Source organism: Thermobia domestica, chromosome 2 (assembly GCF_964235325.1).
Source record: "Thermobia domestica chromosome 2, izTheDome1.hap1.1, whole genome shotgun sequence".
Lineage (NCBI taxonomy): Eukaryota > Metazoa > Arthropoda > Insecta > Zygentoma > Lepismatidae > Thermobia > Thermobia domestica.
The window spans coordinates 51761559-51778532 of NC_137455.1; the positions used below are offsets into that span (position 1 = coordinate 51761559).

Here is a 16974-nt window from a genome sequence, read left to right on the forward strand (position 1 = left end):
TGCTCATGAATATCTTAAAATTCTGTCTGGAAAATTGTGTGATCAGATTTTTTAATAACAAATTTGCAAAACAAATAAATAGAAAGGATAATATTAATCATAGCAATGAATAATGAGGCTTGTTTTGTAGAAGTTATATTGAGACTGGGGATTAATGAATAACTTAAATTTTTAATTCCACATATGCCATTAAATGTATGTTGTTACTCTTAGAAAATGAAAGACAGTAAATAATATAAGCATATGCTACGACATTTAAAGAAGTTCCCACAGCTTATAGCCTTTAAATGAACTACGCACTGCAATAACTCTGTTATATATTTATTATAAAGACAATAATGGAAATTTGAACTAAAATTGTCTTGACTTCAATACAACTAAGCCTATTTTATTGTGACAAAGGGGCGCCATAAGACGATGGGCGCAGGAGGAGATCTCCGCCTCGCCACCCTGTCCAATCAGACACTGGATTCTTATATATCTGCTTGTCTCCTTTCAAATTCTTCCGGTGTTTTCTTCTCTTTCCATGATCTGCTAACTAGTCTGTATATCCATTGTGTTCCATATATTTCGACTGCCTTTATAACATTTTCCCTGTAATCTGATCTAGTATTTTAAATTAAAACTAAATAATATTTTATAATTAGAAAAAGAAAAGTAACTTATATGTATGTAATTTACATATTTCTAGGAGTACAGTGTGGTTCGGAAGTGGGCGTATCCCTAATTGGTGTTTTCTGATGGCTTTAGGTCTTTACCAACATTTGTTAGTAACATTGCTATCTATGTTCATTTGTTTCCTGCTGTGTTCTGCTTGGTAACAGTTATTTGCAGTGAAGTTGGAGTAATCAACAATGTGTGATCAAAGTCCATATTAGCATTGAACAAAGATTAGTTGTTGTGGTTTGGCTTCACGAAGTGACACCATGGAAAGTGTTAAAGCGAAATTTACAGACCGCTTTGATATTAATCCACCGAGAAAACCAACAATGTTGGGATGGGAAAAACGTGCATTTGCTAGGAATAAAGTGAAAGGCCTTCCCCGAGGCGCAGAATTCAGCTGTGTTACGACCTGGATGATAATCATACCGATATTTATGACTCTTAAGACTTCAAGGTAACTGTGTACAGACATTCTACCATAACTAACACTATACTGTTGAAACTAAAGGGGGTACGTCCACTTCCGGACCACCCTGTATTTGTCCTTCACATTTTTATGAAACGAAACTATTTTGAGTTGGGAGAAAGGTAAAACCAGAAGCTTACGTGGTGTCTCAAGGGATTCACGGATTTGTATAAACCTTATGTTCAGCATATAATCTTCAGGATCTGCTTCATAACGATGTTTCCAGCCAAGTGGTGGGCGGGCTTTCGTAGGGGTAAATCTGCGCAGAACAGAAAAATAAGTCAGTATAATATAACCATTTAATTTTATACTTTATTTATTTATTTATTACTTCAACTTTTGGCACCTTATTTAAAAAAAAAAGGTTTTTGAATTATATTTGATGTGATAGCACTAATATAAGTCAGTTATTATTGTATTTAAAAAAAAAATCAATTTTCTAATCAATTCTTCTACTCTAATAGTTTATATCAGTAATTCTAAGTATGTGTCTGATAAGCTTATTTAATTGTTAATGATAATAATAAGAATACAACAGTGATGTTTCTTAAATCTCTCGTCAACTGGGCTTCTTTCCAAAGTCAAAATTCTCATTCTTCGTGTATAATGTAAAGACGTAATTACTTTCTTTTTTTGAATACTTGCTAATGATAGCTATAGGATACATATTTCATATTGGAGAAAAAACATCTTCTTTTGTAACCGATAAGATAAAAAAGACTTTTCCGAAGTTTTCGTTGTTTTCCTGGCTGCATTGTTATAGTGCTGGCAAAATGTCTTGAGTCGTGGCAAAAATGCGAACTAAAGCTCACACCCACACGTTGAGCCAATAAGGATTCAGTTGTTGGTAAGCGAGAGATCCTTAGCGAAAAGGAGTGGAATTCTTTCAGCTGATAGCAGCGCTCGGTAGGGAATACTAGGTGTTAAGTCAATGTGGTATATCTTTAATGTCACATACTGCGCTCCTTCTTCATGAATTCTTTTTTCTTAAACGTATCGGTAGCATTTTGAAAAAAAAAAATATATAGGGTTGGTGGATATTTCACTTTCTTGAAAATCGGTAATATTTCTACATATTTTTGGGGCTGCGGTGGCTCAGTGATTGAGCGTTCACCTCTGGTTCATGGGGTCTGTGATTCGATCCCAGCTTGCACCAAGTGACCTTTGTGATGGACAAACATCGTGTGCGTGGGTTTCCTCAGGGTTCTCCCGTTTCCTCAAACTTTCTTCATTCCATCATTTCATTCATTTCTCAACATCACAGTCTCCTTTAGCCTAGCCGGCATAACCGTAGGACATAAACTCAAAGATTTCATTTCCTTTCATTTCTACGTATTTTAAGTATAGTTTTTGCATCTATCTATCTGTAGAAGCATGCATAAAAGATGAACTTTGCTTGTAAGAGAATAGACATAAAACATGTAAAAACAGTGGGAGTAGATACAAACTCGCCTGTTCAGCAGGCTCCATCTTGGAGAGCAACAAATATTTTTGAAAGTGTCTTTTCTTCTCGAGCAGAAGCTAAGATTTTTTTTAAAAAATTTAAGTCCAAGAAGCAAAGCATCTGTTTCATATATGTGGATAAGCTTTCGTGTAAGTAAAAGAAAACAAAACTGTACACATGAATTATGGCTACTTAAGCTGAAAAGTTTCTAGAAAAAAGAAAATGAAATTATCTTTTTAAAAAAGTCAAAAGACCAACCTGTAAGTATTCCTGTGACGACCAAAATTCTTCAAATGATCATCAATAATTCGAGCATGTTTCTCGAGTGTTCAGTCTCAGTATGGTTTTAAAGTCTAAATCATGTTACGCAGTTAGCTGATTACATCCTATGATGTTGTACTCAGCCATGAGCGTCTCTGGCAAGTTAAAATTGGGGGGACGGGGACGATTAGAATGCTAATAGACCCCAACTAAAGTTACGTCAATATGAGGAAAATGGAATCTACTTTACTAATGGCATCTGCTCTTTCTAACACAATTCATCATAATTTTCTTCTATCACTGGTAAACTACTTGCTCGAAAAAAAAAATTAAGTTTATATATAATATGTTTCTTAGGTAATTTCTTCACCTTGACAGTCCTACCGGTGAACTCCTATTCAGTGTTCTTAAACGCATTTGCAGCAGTGTAGTTTTATAGTCCTCATATATATTTCGATCTTTTAGCTAACAAAATCAACTCTCTGAAAGAAGTCTTACGATGACACTTGATTTGACTGCGAATTTCCAATTTTTTATTTTCCTTCTTCTTCTGTATTCTTAATAAACTCAAAAGGTATATTATCTACCTTTTTGTTCTTCATTTCGCTGTATGGTTTTGAATTTGTGCAATGAACCATCCTCGTTCACTTCGTTTTCCGTTCTAATGTCTAAAATGTACAGTTTATTCTTGCTGTCATCCGGCTCCTCAATGTATTCTTTCCGTCTTCCTCAAACTCAATTCGCTCATTAAACACTCATTTCTATCTTTAGTTTCTATATTGTCATAGTAGTTGTCCCTTTCTGCCCTTCTACAGTATTCACGTGAAATTTACTCTCATATATAATATTAAAATTTCTCTATCTTTTTAAATTCTTCTTGTCATCTTCGCTTCTATTGTATATTTCCCTCTCTTTGTAGATTTCCCATCTTAATTAGCAGATAAACTTTCTACACATACTTTCCTTCCCTTTTCCAATTTCCCTTCGTCATGGAAACCTATTGTTGCTGGTTAAACAATGAAAAAATTCTGTGTCTGCAGCCGAGACTACTTTGACTAACCAAGAAGCGTAACTTTCTTTAAAAATTCCTTCCTTGAAAGTGACACACGTCAAGCGCACATTCTAATCACATTCACCTAATGTTTAATTCTATGTTTGTATTTCTTCAATATGGATCTAAATACTTTCAGTATTGATTCATTTATCTCGCACTCAAAATATTGGGGGGGGGGGGACGCGTCCTTCCTGTCTCCCTGCCAGGGACGTCCGTGACTTCAGCGATATTAAAGTGTTTATAAGAACCTATGAATATCAGTACTTAAACACAATAACGGATAACTAGTATCGATAGGGTTTTATAAATGCTATACCTACACCACAGGTTTTTATATAGTACAATTAGAAATTAGAATCTGTTCTATACAGTCCACCATTCTTAACACTTGCTAATGTCGATAATTGTGTTACTTTATTATCAACCCTTTTCCTTCTCTCCGTCTTTTCCCACTTAGGTATTACCTGACCAGGATAGCAGTGTCAATTTTGGCTGGGGGTGCTAGTGGTGTGTTCACTGCAGTTACTGGGAAAGTGTGATGGAACAGGAAAGCTGGAAGTCTCATTGCTCCAATATATCCAACGGTTTTTCAAAGATGCAGTTTAGATGTTACAAGTAGCCTGGTATGTTTACGCTTAATAAAGACCATCATAAATTATGTAGTTGTTATTGAATGTAGGAATGGTTCACCATTCGTGCAGTAATGACGACGTATTGTGGATAGCAATATATGCATGGAAATTACCAATGCAAGTACGACATATCACAATCAACAATACAGTAAGCTTCTAACGTGCAGAGTAGGATGTATAAAAGCAGATTGTATAAAAATTTACTTTTATTTAATATCATTATACAACAGGAGCAATCTGTAAAACGCAGGAACAGTGGCGTAGGAAAGGGGGACCCAGAGGGGACGTATCCCTCAAAGAGGTCCAACAATGTACTTTGATGTTTTTAATTTTTATATATTTTATGTTTATATATTTTTTGTTTGTAATTTTTCTATATGTACCTATAACAGCACTCCCCACCCAAACACACATCCCGGCTACGCTACTGCGCAGGAATGAATATATCAATAACTAATTGATTAATTTAGGGTTGGAAGTTCAGAGCAGAGCTTCCAACTTCGGTGTCGCGATACCTTGAGTGTCTCGCAGTAGCATCAAGGGAGTCGCGAGATTTTTTAAAAAAGAAGTTCAGATTTTTAAACGAATAAATAATGTGTGATGAAACAATACTAAATATCCTTATTCATTTTGGTTCAGCGTATTAACTTACATGATCGACATGTTGATTTCTACAATTTTGTACACATAACATTCAATAATACCACTAGATGTCCCCGTTCTTAATGTTGTAACAATACTAAATCCAGAGGAATATATAAAAATTAGTTTAAAATTCTGTAATGATGAAAGATGTCTGTCTCCACGCTGGAGTGCTTAATGTGTGGAGAAAAACTAATGAATGGATATCGTACATGGGCACACTCACGGGCTGTCCGCCCAGTCCGAACCCGTCAATCTTTCGACTTCTGGATTCCCCTAACAGAAATTTCTATGAGTTGGTCCCCGGTGTTGTGCAAATTTGTGTGTACTAATAGGGTGTCGCCATAAGGGAAAGATTGGAGAGCACTGGTTTAGAGAATTACGTGATACCTTGTTTAAGCCAAGTTAATGTTAAGGCTCAATAAACTTTACGATAATAATGCATGTTTATCGATTGACACATAAATAATTTTCTCGAGTTTCAGCCAGGAGAGAATCGAGATTCGTTTTCACTTGAAAGATGTGAAAATCCTCTCAGCTGGTCTGGTAGCTAGCAAGTAATATTTTTGGTATAGGTGATTCGGGGCCAAATCCCGGTGGGAAAGCACAAAAAATAATAAATAAATAAATAGAAAGTAAATAAATAAATTTACAATAATTCATTTTCATTAATCATCGGTCTCCTTTAGCCTAAAGAGCATACCCGTGGGACAATAAACTAAAAAAAATATATTTTTTATGAAACGAGAACTTTTTTTGGAAGTGGGGGAGGGGAGCTGAAAATGAAGAAATCCCTGCACTTTTTTAGAGAACGATAGGATAGGGAAGCTCGAGTTACGGGATTGACTTGTAAAACTTTATTAGAGTGCATCTTTCTTTTAGGATCATTATAGAAATCCAGCCCTTTGGTAGAGTTAAAGTATTTGATAAAACATAAGCATATGGGTGGTGCAAGCGCAAGTATCATTGCTTCAGCGTGTAGTAAATTCACAATTTTTATTTATGAGAACAGAAGCTGTTTTCTCATATAGTATAATTTTGAAACTTGGGAGCCTAGTGCTACATTTTTTTGCCTAGTGCTCAAGCCGAAATATCAACATTTTTTTTATTTGGAGTACGTCAACTTATCAACACAATAAGCTACAACAAACACATTACATTCTTATATCGGATATAGTCCATTAATTCTATATCTGTGCAGGACCCAAATATTCACAATATTCCCCTTAATATGATCAGTTAACACACATTTTCATACTTCTTATAATCTTATTTGTTGTTGTACTTACAACATCCTCAAAATATCATCATATCAACCATCAATTATTTATATGTTATATTTCTATATGTTTGCACATACTCATAACCATTTTCAGCTTCCCAACAGCTAGTGTCACATTTATAAAACACTTTGTGCTAATACGTACCATTCCAACACGTACCGTTCTATAGAGATAATAACGCTAACACGCTATTCTATTGAACATTCTTTTAATTGCATTTGTTGATTGACTTGAAAAGACTGAGTTTAGTCTGGAAGTACAGGATGCCTATAGCTTAAACGTATCACATGTAAGGTCTTATGTAATAAAACCTGCCTCCCCTTCTCCCTTCCTCTGTGAAGAAAAGAAGCCCTCTATTGTTGTCCACAGATAAGAGTTCAATCAGAAGCAAATAGTCATCAACTAGTTGTGATCTTTATTTCAAGTCAAAGTATTAGCATGTGCTACATACGGTTGCAAGAGAATGTGTGGCTAAGTTTTATTTTATTTTATTTTATTTTTAACAATATTGAACTTACGTATTTAACGTTAGCACCCATCTTCATGAAGTGGTGTTTAAAGCGATGGCGTGATTTTCGATCAATTGTTTTATCATTGGCATCTTCGAGCGATGAGATAACACACTGTACACGTTCTCTCATCAATAACTTTCGAAACGAGTCGTATTAACCAATTTTAATTTAGTTTTCTTTGTCATAGAGAGAATCTGATTCTCTGTACAACACTGAGGTCAATTTATTTGCAAGTTCGTACCAAATGAATATCAAGAATGTATATTCCTTGTTGCGAATGACTTAAAATGTTTTGGAAATAACTCTGAAACTCTTGAAACTATATTTGTCTTAACTTGAACATATGCTTGAAGTAGTTTATTACCAACAGGACAATAAGAACTACGATACAAGTTACAAGTTAACCGATTAGTAATACTGCTATTTATATTTTAGTTGCAATACCAGTCGTCTGCAGTCGTTCGCTGATAGGGATATGGGATTAATGTTACTGTATTGTCGAACTATTATTAGTTAATGTTATTTTATTATATTGAAAATGAGATATACTTATTGATAATGATTCCTTATCATTACCTTAAAATAAGATATACTTTTTGATAATAATTCCTTCTTATTTTCTTTAAATGATAATAAGATATACTTTCTTGTTAATTTCTTATTATTTCCTTATAATGATAATAAGATATACTTTTTGATAATAATTCCTTCTTATTTTCTTTAAATAATAATAAGATATACTTTTTTGTTAATTCCTTATTATTTCCTTATAATGATAATAAGCTGTACTTTTTGATAATAATTCCTTATTATTTCCCTTAAATGATAATAAGATATACCTTTTTTTGATAATTCCTTATTTCCTTATAATGATAGTAAGATGTAATTTTTGATAATAATTCCTAATTGATTCCTTATAATGATAATAAAATATACCTTTTGATAATAATTCCTAATTATTTACTTTTTCATAATTCCTTATTATTTCCTTTAAATGATAATAAGATATACTTTCTTGTTAATTCCTTATTATTTTCTTATAATGATAATAAGCTGTACTTTTTGATAATAATTCCTTATTATTTCCTTTAAATGATAAAAAGATATATTTTCTTGTTAATTCCTTATTTCCTTATAATGATAATAAAATATACCTTTTGATAATAATTCCTAATTATTTCTTTTAAATGATAATAAGATATACTTTTTGATAATTCCTTATTATTTCCTTATAATGATAACAAGAATAGCTCACTTTTAAAGTGAAAACCGTATCCGGTTCGATTCCAGGACATGTAAGTTTGCGGTGAGATATAAGGAGATACGATTCAGGCCCTGTACGATAAGAACATCATGTCTGTCGGTTTTCTCGGGTTTTCTTGTGAACCATTTAATAAAAAATAATAATTCAGTTGCATTCATTATCTATATCGTTTAGTGCAGTGCTATTCAACCTTTTTTTCTCGTGTACCCCTAGACACAATTTGCCATCCAATTGTGTGCCCCTGAAGCTGTTTAAAAGAAATTAAATCGAAATGAAATTATTTACACATGTTCTGTTGATTAAAAACGGGTACCAATAGAGACAACAAAACGACAATCAGTAGGCTAATCAAAAGACTATTTACAGAGGGGATAAAGTACACATCCGAAAAAATTTTAAAAATTTCGAAACACATGAGACACATCCAGTTCTACTAAAGGAAATTTTCCCCTCATCCTCCGTGATATTTCGCATACTGTGTACAATATTAAAAATTCAAAAACTAAAAATAACTTTTGAATTAACCTGTTAATGAGATGACTGAGCTTGTTTCCGGGACGTCAACTCCTCGATTCTTGGTCGAATCTTCGAGAGAGCGAGAATCAAAGCTGATTTTGGACTCAAGCAATTTTTGTGCTTCGTTTCTATTGATGTTAATGCAGATAAACCCTGCTCACACAATATGTTGATGGAAATGGAAAAAGTTGTGAAATAGCACTGTCACTAATTTTATTGCATTCTCTACGTACATCTTCGCGTACCCCCTGTTGAATAGCACTGCTTTAGTCTACTGGAGCATAGTAGAGGAACGTTAAACTAAAGATTTTCTTTCGTTTTTACAAGACATACTTAATTGTAATAATTCTTCCCTCGAAAGGCTCCAGGTATCCTTCCTTCGGTTCGATCTGAAACATATTTTTAATGATTTCTTCTCTTTTGAGATCATATTCAGATTTCTGCAGAAAAAATAAATAAATAAGTTTTAAAATTATAAGAAGTTTACTGTATTGTACTGTACTTTAGGTATAGATGAAAAACTGTTATATTTATTACTCTAGAACGCTATATTATTCACATTTTTTATAGGTTTCAGAAAATTAGACAATAACAAAATTGTTAAGATTTCTGTCAAAAGATAATTTGATTAAATGTGTCCTAAATCTACTCTTGCTCGTACAACTAATATCTAATGTTGAATCTATAGTATCTAGAAACCATATTAGCATATATAGGGTGGGCCAAGATAAACCAAACCTAAATCAACTAATGAACATATGAGCTGCAAGGCGATATTATACAAGTAGATCAAAGCCAAACGGTGTATTTACATGTATTTCTGCATCTCTACAGGTACTGCTGGAAATGTTGACCACCATGTTGCAGGCACAGGTTAGCCTAGTGGATCACGTTCAGTACAACTTACTGTAACTCGTTTAGTTGGATGTTAGCCACAGTGTTACATACATTCTATTGCAGTATGTCAATGGTTCTTGGATTGTTGTGATCACCTTGCTTGCCCATCAGGTTCCCCCACAATAAAAATCGTAACTGGATAGATCAGGGGAAACTTGGAGGCCATAGATCTTCCGAGGCAATTGTCAGGTGGGAAAATAGGCATGACAGTGTTTCCAAGGAGGCACGTGCGCTGTCCTGCTAGGAATACTTGAAACGTTGTTTGTCAGTTGATCCGCGAAGGGCTCGAAGATGTCGGCAATGTAACGCGCTGAAAACACTATGAAGAAAAGAAAATGAACCAAATGATTCTTGTCCCAGACACAGTGTATCATACTCCAATTCTTACATCGTGCAGCGGGAATTCGAATAATTGTCGTGGGTTTTCAACAGATCATTAGTATACGAACTAATGTATCCATTTAGATAGAACCATACCTTGTCCGTCATAAAATGGAGGTTTGGATCTAGAGAACCACTTTCTATTTTCCGCAGTAGCCACGTTTGTTACTGTAAATGTCTAGCATAGTCTGTGGCCTTCTACTGTAAAGTCAAACCTTGCGTGATTTTAGAATGCACCAGCACGTTGTTCGCGACATTCCCATCTGCTGCGACAGGAACCTCATGTACTTAATGGAGCTCAACAACATCTACTGGCGAATATTTTTCTTCTGCGCCTCGGTCGATCCTATTTCAATGTGGATTCATGCTCCTTATAAAGCATGGATTCTGTTCGCTCAAACTTCTTTATAAATTTGTGTATGGATGACTTGGCGGGTGGATTACTGTTGAACTCAGCAGGAAATTTTTCTTGTACCCATTTCAGTGATCTTTCCCCTTTTAATTAATATTCCTTTACGGTGAATATCCTGGCCTCCTTCGGCATCATCATGTTGTGTCTTACACAATTGCAGGTCATGTTTCCCCCCCTCTCTCCATTCAATGTTAATGTGATTCTTTTACAGCTCGCTATGTGAAATACGATTATTATTCGAAATACGATACGCGTGCATGTTGCTACGTTGAATACACTAGCGCTTTTCGGTTTCTAACCTCTCTCATGTTTGGTTTGATTTATCTTAGCCCACTTCGTAGAAGATTCTATGTATCATTGAATATACAGTGAAATCTCTGAATAATATGCATCGATGAGACGAAGTTACTTGTCGTAAATGAGAAGTGCTCGTTATAGAGATTTAATACTAAAGTAGATATTCTCAGCACATGCGGTAATTATAATCAATATACAACAAATATACTGTATTAGTTATGAATTTAAATACAGGCTAATATCGAAATACTGTACTTAAGGGCCTGCCTTACTAAAAATAATACAAAATTTACCATTTTTCATTTGCTTGTTTATTCATTAGTGAAAGGAGATATGTAACTTAACACAATCAAAGATAATGTCATTCTACAACAGAAAATATGAACTAAAGAATTTTCAGTTTTGCCATCCATAAAAATTACAGTGTTGCCAGAATAACATTTCCCTCAAAGTCTAAGTTAAGGCAGCGTCAAGAGCAGTGGTTCCCAAAAGGTGGTTCGCGGATCCATGGGGGTCTGCGGAAGGTCACCAACGGGTCCACGACTTACTGTTAGGAAATTAGGTTTTATCTTAAACTAGCCTTCGGTAAACATTATTGTATTAATAAAAATAATCAAAACGATATTCATTCTTAGGGTTTCCTATATTCATTTTTAGGTTCATCATAGATATGACTGTTTTATTTTGTGACCGGCCACCACCTTACAAAACACCAGACTAAATTAATAAAAATAAAAAAAAGATTATGTTTAGGTAAGTAAATAATGATGTTCAATTCAATAAGAGTTTATTTGAATTATAATTTATGACTTGAAATTGATTTGGGATTTTACGGGGTCCGCGACATGTTGGCGAAGGTATTGTCATATAATACTCGGCACCTGGAAATGCATAAGGTTTTTTTTTTAAATTGGAATTATATTTTAGTGTACATTTTCGTACACAGTAATTAGAAAGTGACAACATGGTCAAGGTTGTGTGAATAGGGAAACAAACTTTCTCATCGAAGACAACAACAGCCAGGTGACCTTTACATAAGCTTCTCGGCCCGTTACTTTTTCCAAAACAAACACCTCGTGACGTGATGGACTTTCCTAGAGTAAAATAAGAACAAAAATACTTACTGAAAACAATTTTTGGATTTTTCACCATCATACGTCACGAGATTCAATAATATAAAAAGCACGGGCAAGAGGCAGAAGGCAAGAAAATTGTTCCATCCTTCGTTCCATACAGTTTGGGTCAGAACTTCAAGAAGCAGCCATGGAGTTTGGGATTTGTGCCTTGTAAGTATCCTTTCTTTACTACAATATCCCTTTCCACTTTGGAGAGGAGATTCAGCAAAAACTCTGCCATCTGGCATGTAACGAGTCATTCATCATTGTGGGTGTAAGTCTCCTGAGTGGCACGCAACCCACTATGCTATACTTGCAAATTTAAAGATTTTATTTGCCTCTGTAAAAATCAGTAATAATAAATTGCATTTTTTTAAATGGGGCCACTCATTTTTATTTAAAGCCCTGATGTAGCTTGCTTTAGCATTTTTTTTAATATTTTATGGCTCTCCCGGCGAAGATGCAAATGATGAATGACAAATTTTATTCAGACATGTTTTGATGGCAATGAGTTTTCTTTTGCTCTAGATTGGCTATATCTGATGCTGTTTTTTTTTTTACTTTTTCTGCAGTTTTTTTTGACTCTCAAAACCATTTTTTTTCCTTTTGTGAGCATTTTATTTGATTCATGATGGCTAGGGCCCCTCTCTCCCCTACTAGTATTCCTGACATTTTTTCTGCGGCTCCCGGGGAAGACGCAGAATTATTTCTTTCAAAATTTGATAGACTCGCAGCCATTAATGGGTGGAATGAAGCAAAGAAAAAATCAATTTTTGAACATTGCTTAGCGGGCCCTCCTTCTCATTGGTTTCAAACTCATAGCACAGCTCTCGCGACGCTCACTTGGGATAACCTCAAAGATCAGTTTCTGAAGCAGTTTGGGCCACAATTAGCTAGACTCTCTGCCATAGAAATTTATCGAAATAGGTTGCAGCACCCGGACGAACCCATTACCCACTATTTATATGAAAAACGCACCTTGCATACAAAAACTGGCGCTGAATTTGTTTTTAAGGATTTTTTGGCTGATGCAATTGCAGGACTTTTGCCCTCTTTTATAGTTGATTTTTCCCATAAAACTTTTGATAATTTTGATGACCTCATATCATTTGCAACTCTTCGTGAAAAAGCTGATTTTTTAGTATCACGACGCAGTCAGGGACTCAATCCAACTCCTGCTGTAGCTCCTTCATCCAATACTGACGATCTTGCAAGTATTATTAACAAATTAGAGAACCTCCAAATTCAACTCAATACGCTTTCTAATGCTCAAACACCGCCACCCCAGGTTTCGTTCGCTACATATGACCGACCCAGGTCGTATCAGCCTTCCTTTAGTGAACGCTCCGAACGCCACAGTGGTCAGCGAGACCACTCATACGATAGGTCATACCGCGATCACTCTAAAGATAGGTACACCCCTAGCCAAAAACGTGACCCCTCTCGCGAGCGTTACCCAACACCTGATCGGAGACATTTTCGAAGTACTTCCCCCCGGGACCGATCCCGTGACGACGAGCACTATCAGCATCGTTCCTCAGCGCGGGGCCGCTCTGCTGATCGTCACCATCACAGTTCCAATAGGGACAGGTCCCATTCGAGACCTCCCAATGGGAACCATTCTCCCGTTCACGCCTCTCCGGTTCGCAACCTTCCATCATCTTGCAGCCAGCACAACTGTTGCACATCTCATGGATGCACTCCGGTGACTTATAAGTGTGACCATCACTGCGCCCATCATACTTCTCCATGTGATACTACAGCCAAATCCCACCACCGTGATTCCCGAGGCTCCACTCCTAAAAACAAATCCTATCCCACCCAGCACCCAGTTCTGGCAAATCATGTGCAAATACCGCCTTTTCCTTTTCCATACCCATGGTCCTATCCCCAGGTGCTCCCTCCCACAACCCACAACCGCCGTCAAAAGAAATCTCGTTCAAAAAACGCTGCAAGCAAGCGGGCCACGCAGTGATGGCTCCGCAGGCTCCTACACCAGTCCACATACCCATATGGTACAAAAGGCAACTGGCCTTTATTTATGGCGATATAGATGGTTTTAAACATCAATTTTGTCTGGACAGCGGGGCAGAATCATCTCTGATTCCCCTTTCACGTCTTCCTCCATCTGCAAAACCATTTGCGTTACGGACCATCGTTCATGGCCTCAGTAACACACCTCTTACACTTACGCAGGCTGTGTCACTTACTGTCAACCTACAAGGCATGAAATTCAAGATTCTCTTTCGGGTCATCCCCTTGCAAAATTTTCCAACCCTGATCGGTAATGAATTTCTCAGAGCACATTTTTGTCAAATTGATTATTTTCATAACGTTTTGACCTTGCATCATTTTGACGAGAACCAAACCACACCAGGGCGTCCAGGGCCGACACAAGTTTCTCTCACTAACCTGATCCTTACTAGCAGCATCGCGAGCGATAAGTACACTTTTGTCACTAAGTCTAGGGTGGCGCTGCCTCCCAAGCAAATAACAGTGGTGAGTCTTACTCTACCATTGGACTCCCCACACCCAGAATACATATTAGACATACCATTGCTACCTCGCCTTAGGGGATGTATCCCTCTGGATGTACTTACTAACAGCTCCAATCCTGCCGTCCTCTTGGTCAACCCGACCAACCGATGGCAAACATTACGTAAAAACACACCAGTTGTTTTAGGGACACCCTATCGCCACGATGATAAGACACTTCGAATTAACACAGTCCGAAAGCTATATGAACCATCCATTAAGGATGCTCAACAGTTTGTTAGTGAGAGGTTAACTCAAATCAAACATTTAATTGATCCTCAAAAATTTAACATTAACAGCCAGCTTCCAACTGCTCAACAGGACCGCCTTCGAGACATCCTAACCAAAAACGCTGTTTCTTTTAATTGGAGTCCTACAGATTTTTCGAAAATCCGTACGTTTGAAGCTTCTCTTAATCTCCGAGATAGGCGCCCGTTTGTTTCACCCCAGTTTTCAATTCCGTACCGTCTACGCCCTCAGGTGAAGCGAGAACTCTTAAAACTCATACAGCAAAAAGTTATCGAGCCGTCCGAATCAAGTTATAGGAACAATATTTTAGCGGTTCCCAAACCGCATTCCGAGGTCCCGAGATTGGTATATGACCTGCGTCAGCTCAATCAACATTGTGATGCTATTTCAGAACCAATTCAGCCATTAACGGACGTTTTAGAAGCCTTAGCAGATTCCAAGTACTACATATCCATGGACCTCCTCTCGAGCTTCCACCAGCTCCCTTTGGTTAAGGAGGATAGAGAAGCAACGGCATTTTCCGTTAGGGATTTAGATTTACCAGCCACACAGTTTCAGCTGACATCTCTCCCCATGGGGTTCATTAATAGTTCAATTTCCTTGCAGAGGGTGCTCAGAGAAATTTTTAAAGATATACCACCATCACGTTTCATAACATACATCGACGATTGCTATATCCACGCCCCAACTTTCGATGAACTGCTTGATACGCTCCAGCATGTGCTTCACACGGCACAGAAACATGGCCTTTTATTTAATCTTAAGAAATCTCATTTTGGCTTAACTGCAGTTAAATGTCTCGGCTTTATTGTTTCTGATGGCACAGTCACGCCAGACCCCGAAAAAACTGACGCCATAACTAAATTGCCGCGGCCGACTACTTTGCGTGAACTAAAATCATGGCTGGCCAGTGTTAATTTTTACCGCAACTTTTTCCCGAACATTTCTCTCCGCTTAGCACCTTTGTATCAAGCTCTGGCTGGCAAACCCAAGAAATTAGTCTGGACATCCGAAATGCAGAACGCCTTCGACGAGATGAAGCGCCTGCTCACTACTCCTCCGGTCTTAACCCTTTTCTCCACCACTAACACTGAGCATGTCTTGATGATTGATGGGTCCAATCAAGGCGTGGGAGCATGTCTCTTGCAGCGTAAATGTGGTTCGGACACTCTTCATCCTGTAATTTACTTATCCAGTAGGCTTCCGAAACGCATTACACCCATGCCCGTGTACGAAATAGAATTATTTAGTCTTTATTTTTCTCTCAAAAAATTGTCAAAGTATTTAATTGGCTCCCATTTTACAGTTCTAACCGATTCTAAAGCGTTAGTTTCCATCTCTAGTACCGCTAAGTTTACAGCGAAACTCGCGCGATGGGTTTCGTATATCAATTCTTTTACATTTACCATTAAACACATACGGGGCGTCAATAACTGTATAGCTGACTTATTGTCACGCTACCCCCAGCCTGTTACCCAGGAGACCCTAGACATGTTAGAGGAGGATGATCATCAATTTCAGCTCTTAACTTTGGATGCTACCATCGACATTTCACGGTTGCAACGAGAGGACCCGTTTTTTGGAGAAATTATCCGTACACTCCAAGCACCAGACCTCAACCACCCTAGATATCACCAGTGGGAAAAGTATTATATGTTTATTAATGGAGTCTTGTATCGGAAAGTACCTCCCCGTTCAGCGCCGCGCCAATTGTTGTGTATTCCCATCTCACTAAGAGATTCAATTTTTCACGAGCTGCACACACAATGCTTGACACACCCAGGCTATACAAAATTATTTTATCTCATCCGGCAGCGTTATTACATTCCAGGGCTGTCCAAGTGGTTATACAATCGTATACAGTCATGTGTTGAGTGCGCCATGTTCAAACGCGCATACTCTCCTAATAATGACCCAGTACAGCGTCATCCTCCGGCCACGCTCTTTTCCCATATTTCTATTGACTTATGTGGAAAATTGATGCCATCAGAAGGCGATGGATTTTGTTGGTTTTATGTTGCAACAGACCACCTGAGCAGTTACGTCATAGCCCACCCCATTAAATCTCCAACTTCCGAAGAATTTATATCCTTCTTTATGGATCAAATTGTTCTTCGCCTTGGCACTCCTACTAAGGTATTTTTAGACGCCCAAAGCTCTCATACATCACAAAAAAGTAAAGCTTTTTTACAGAGTCTGGGAATTCAAGTATCTTACGCTTTGCCACACAATCACAAAACTTTAGGCCATGTTGAATCAAGGATTGGGAATCTACAGGTCGCGCTTAAGTTTTTATCACGCGATAATCATAGTCACTGGCCACGTTTTTTGCAAGAAGCTGTCGCTTCTCT

General features: G+C 37.1%; 1 protein-coding gene across 3 annotated transcripts in view; it reads right to left on the reverse strand.

Moving 5' to 3' along the window:
- Window positions 1-16974, reverse strand: part of LOC145672067 (cilia and flagella-associated protein 47-like) — a 169158-nt gene that overhangs the window by 121579 nt on the left and 30605 nt on the right. For 2 of the 3 annotated variants that reach the window (XM_081741318.1, XM_081741309.1), the window contains exons 5-6: window positions 9071-9177; window positions 1270-1388 (exon numbers count right to left, since the gene is read on the reverse strand). In XM_081741318.1, the coding sequence (XP_081597444.1) occupies window positions 1270-1388; window positions 9071-9177 (226 nt within the window). The remainder of the gene's footprint in view (window positions 1-1269; window positions 1389-9070; window positions 9178-16974) is intronic. The other variant, XM_081741327.1, reaches the window with a different exon arrangement.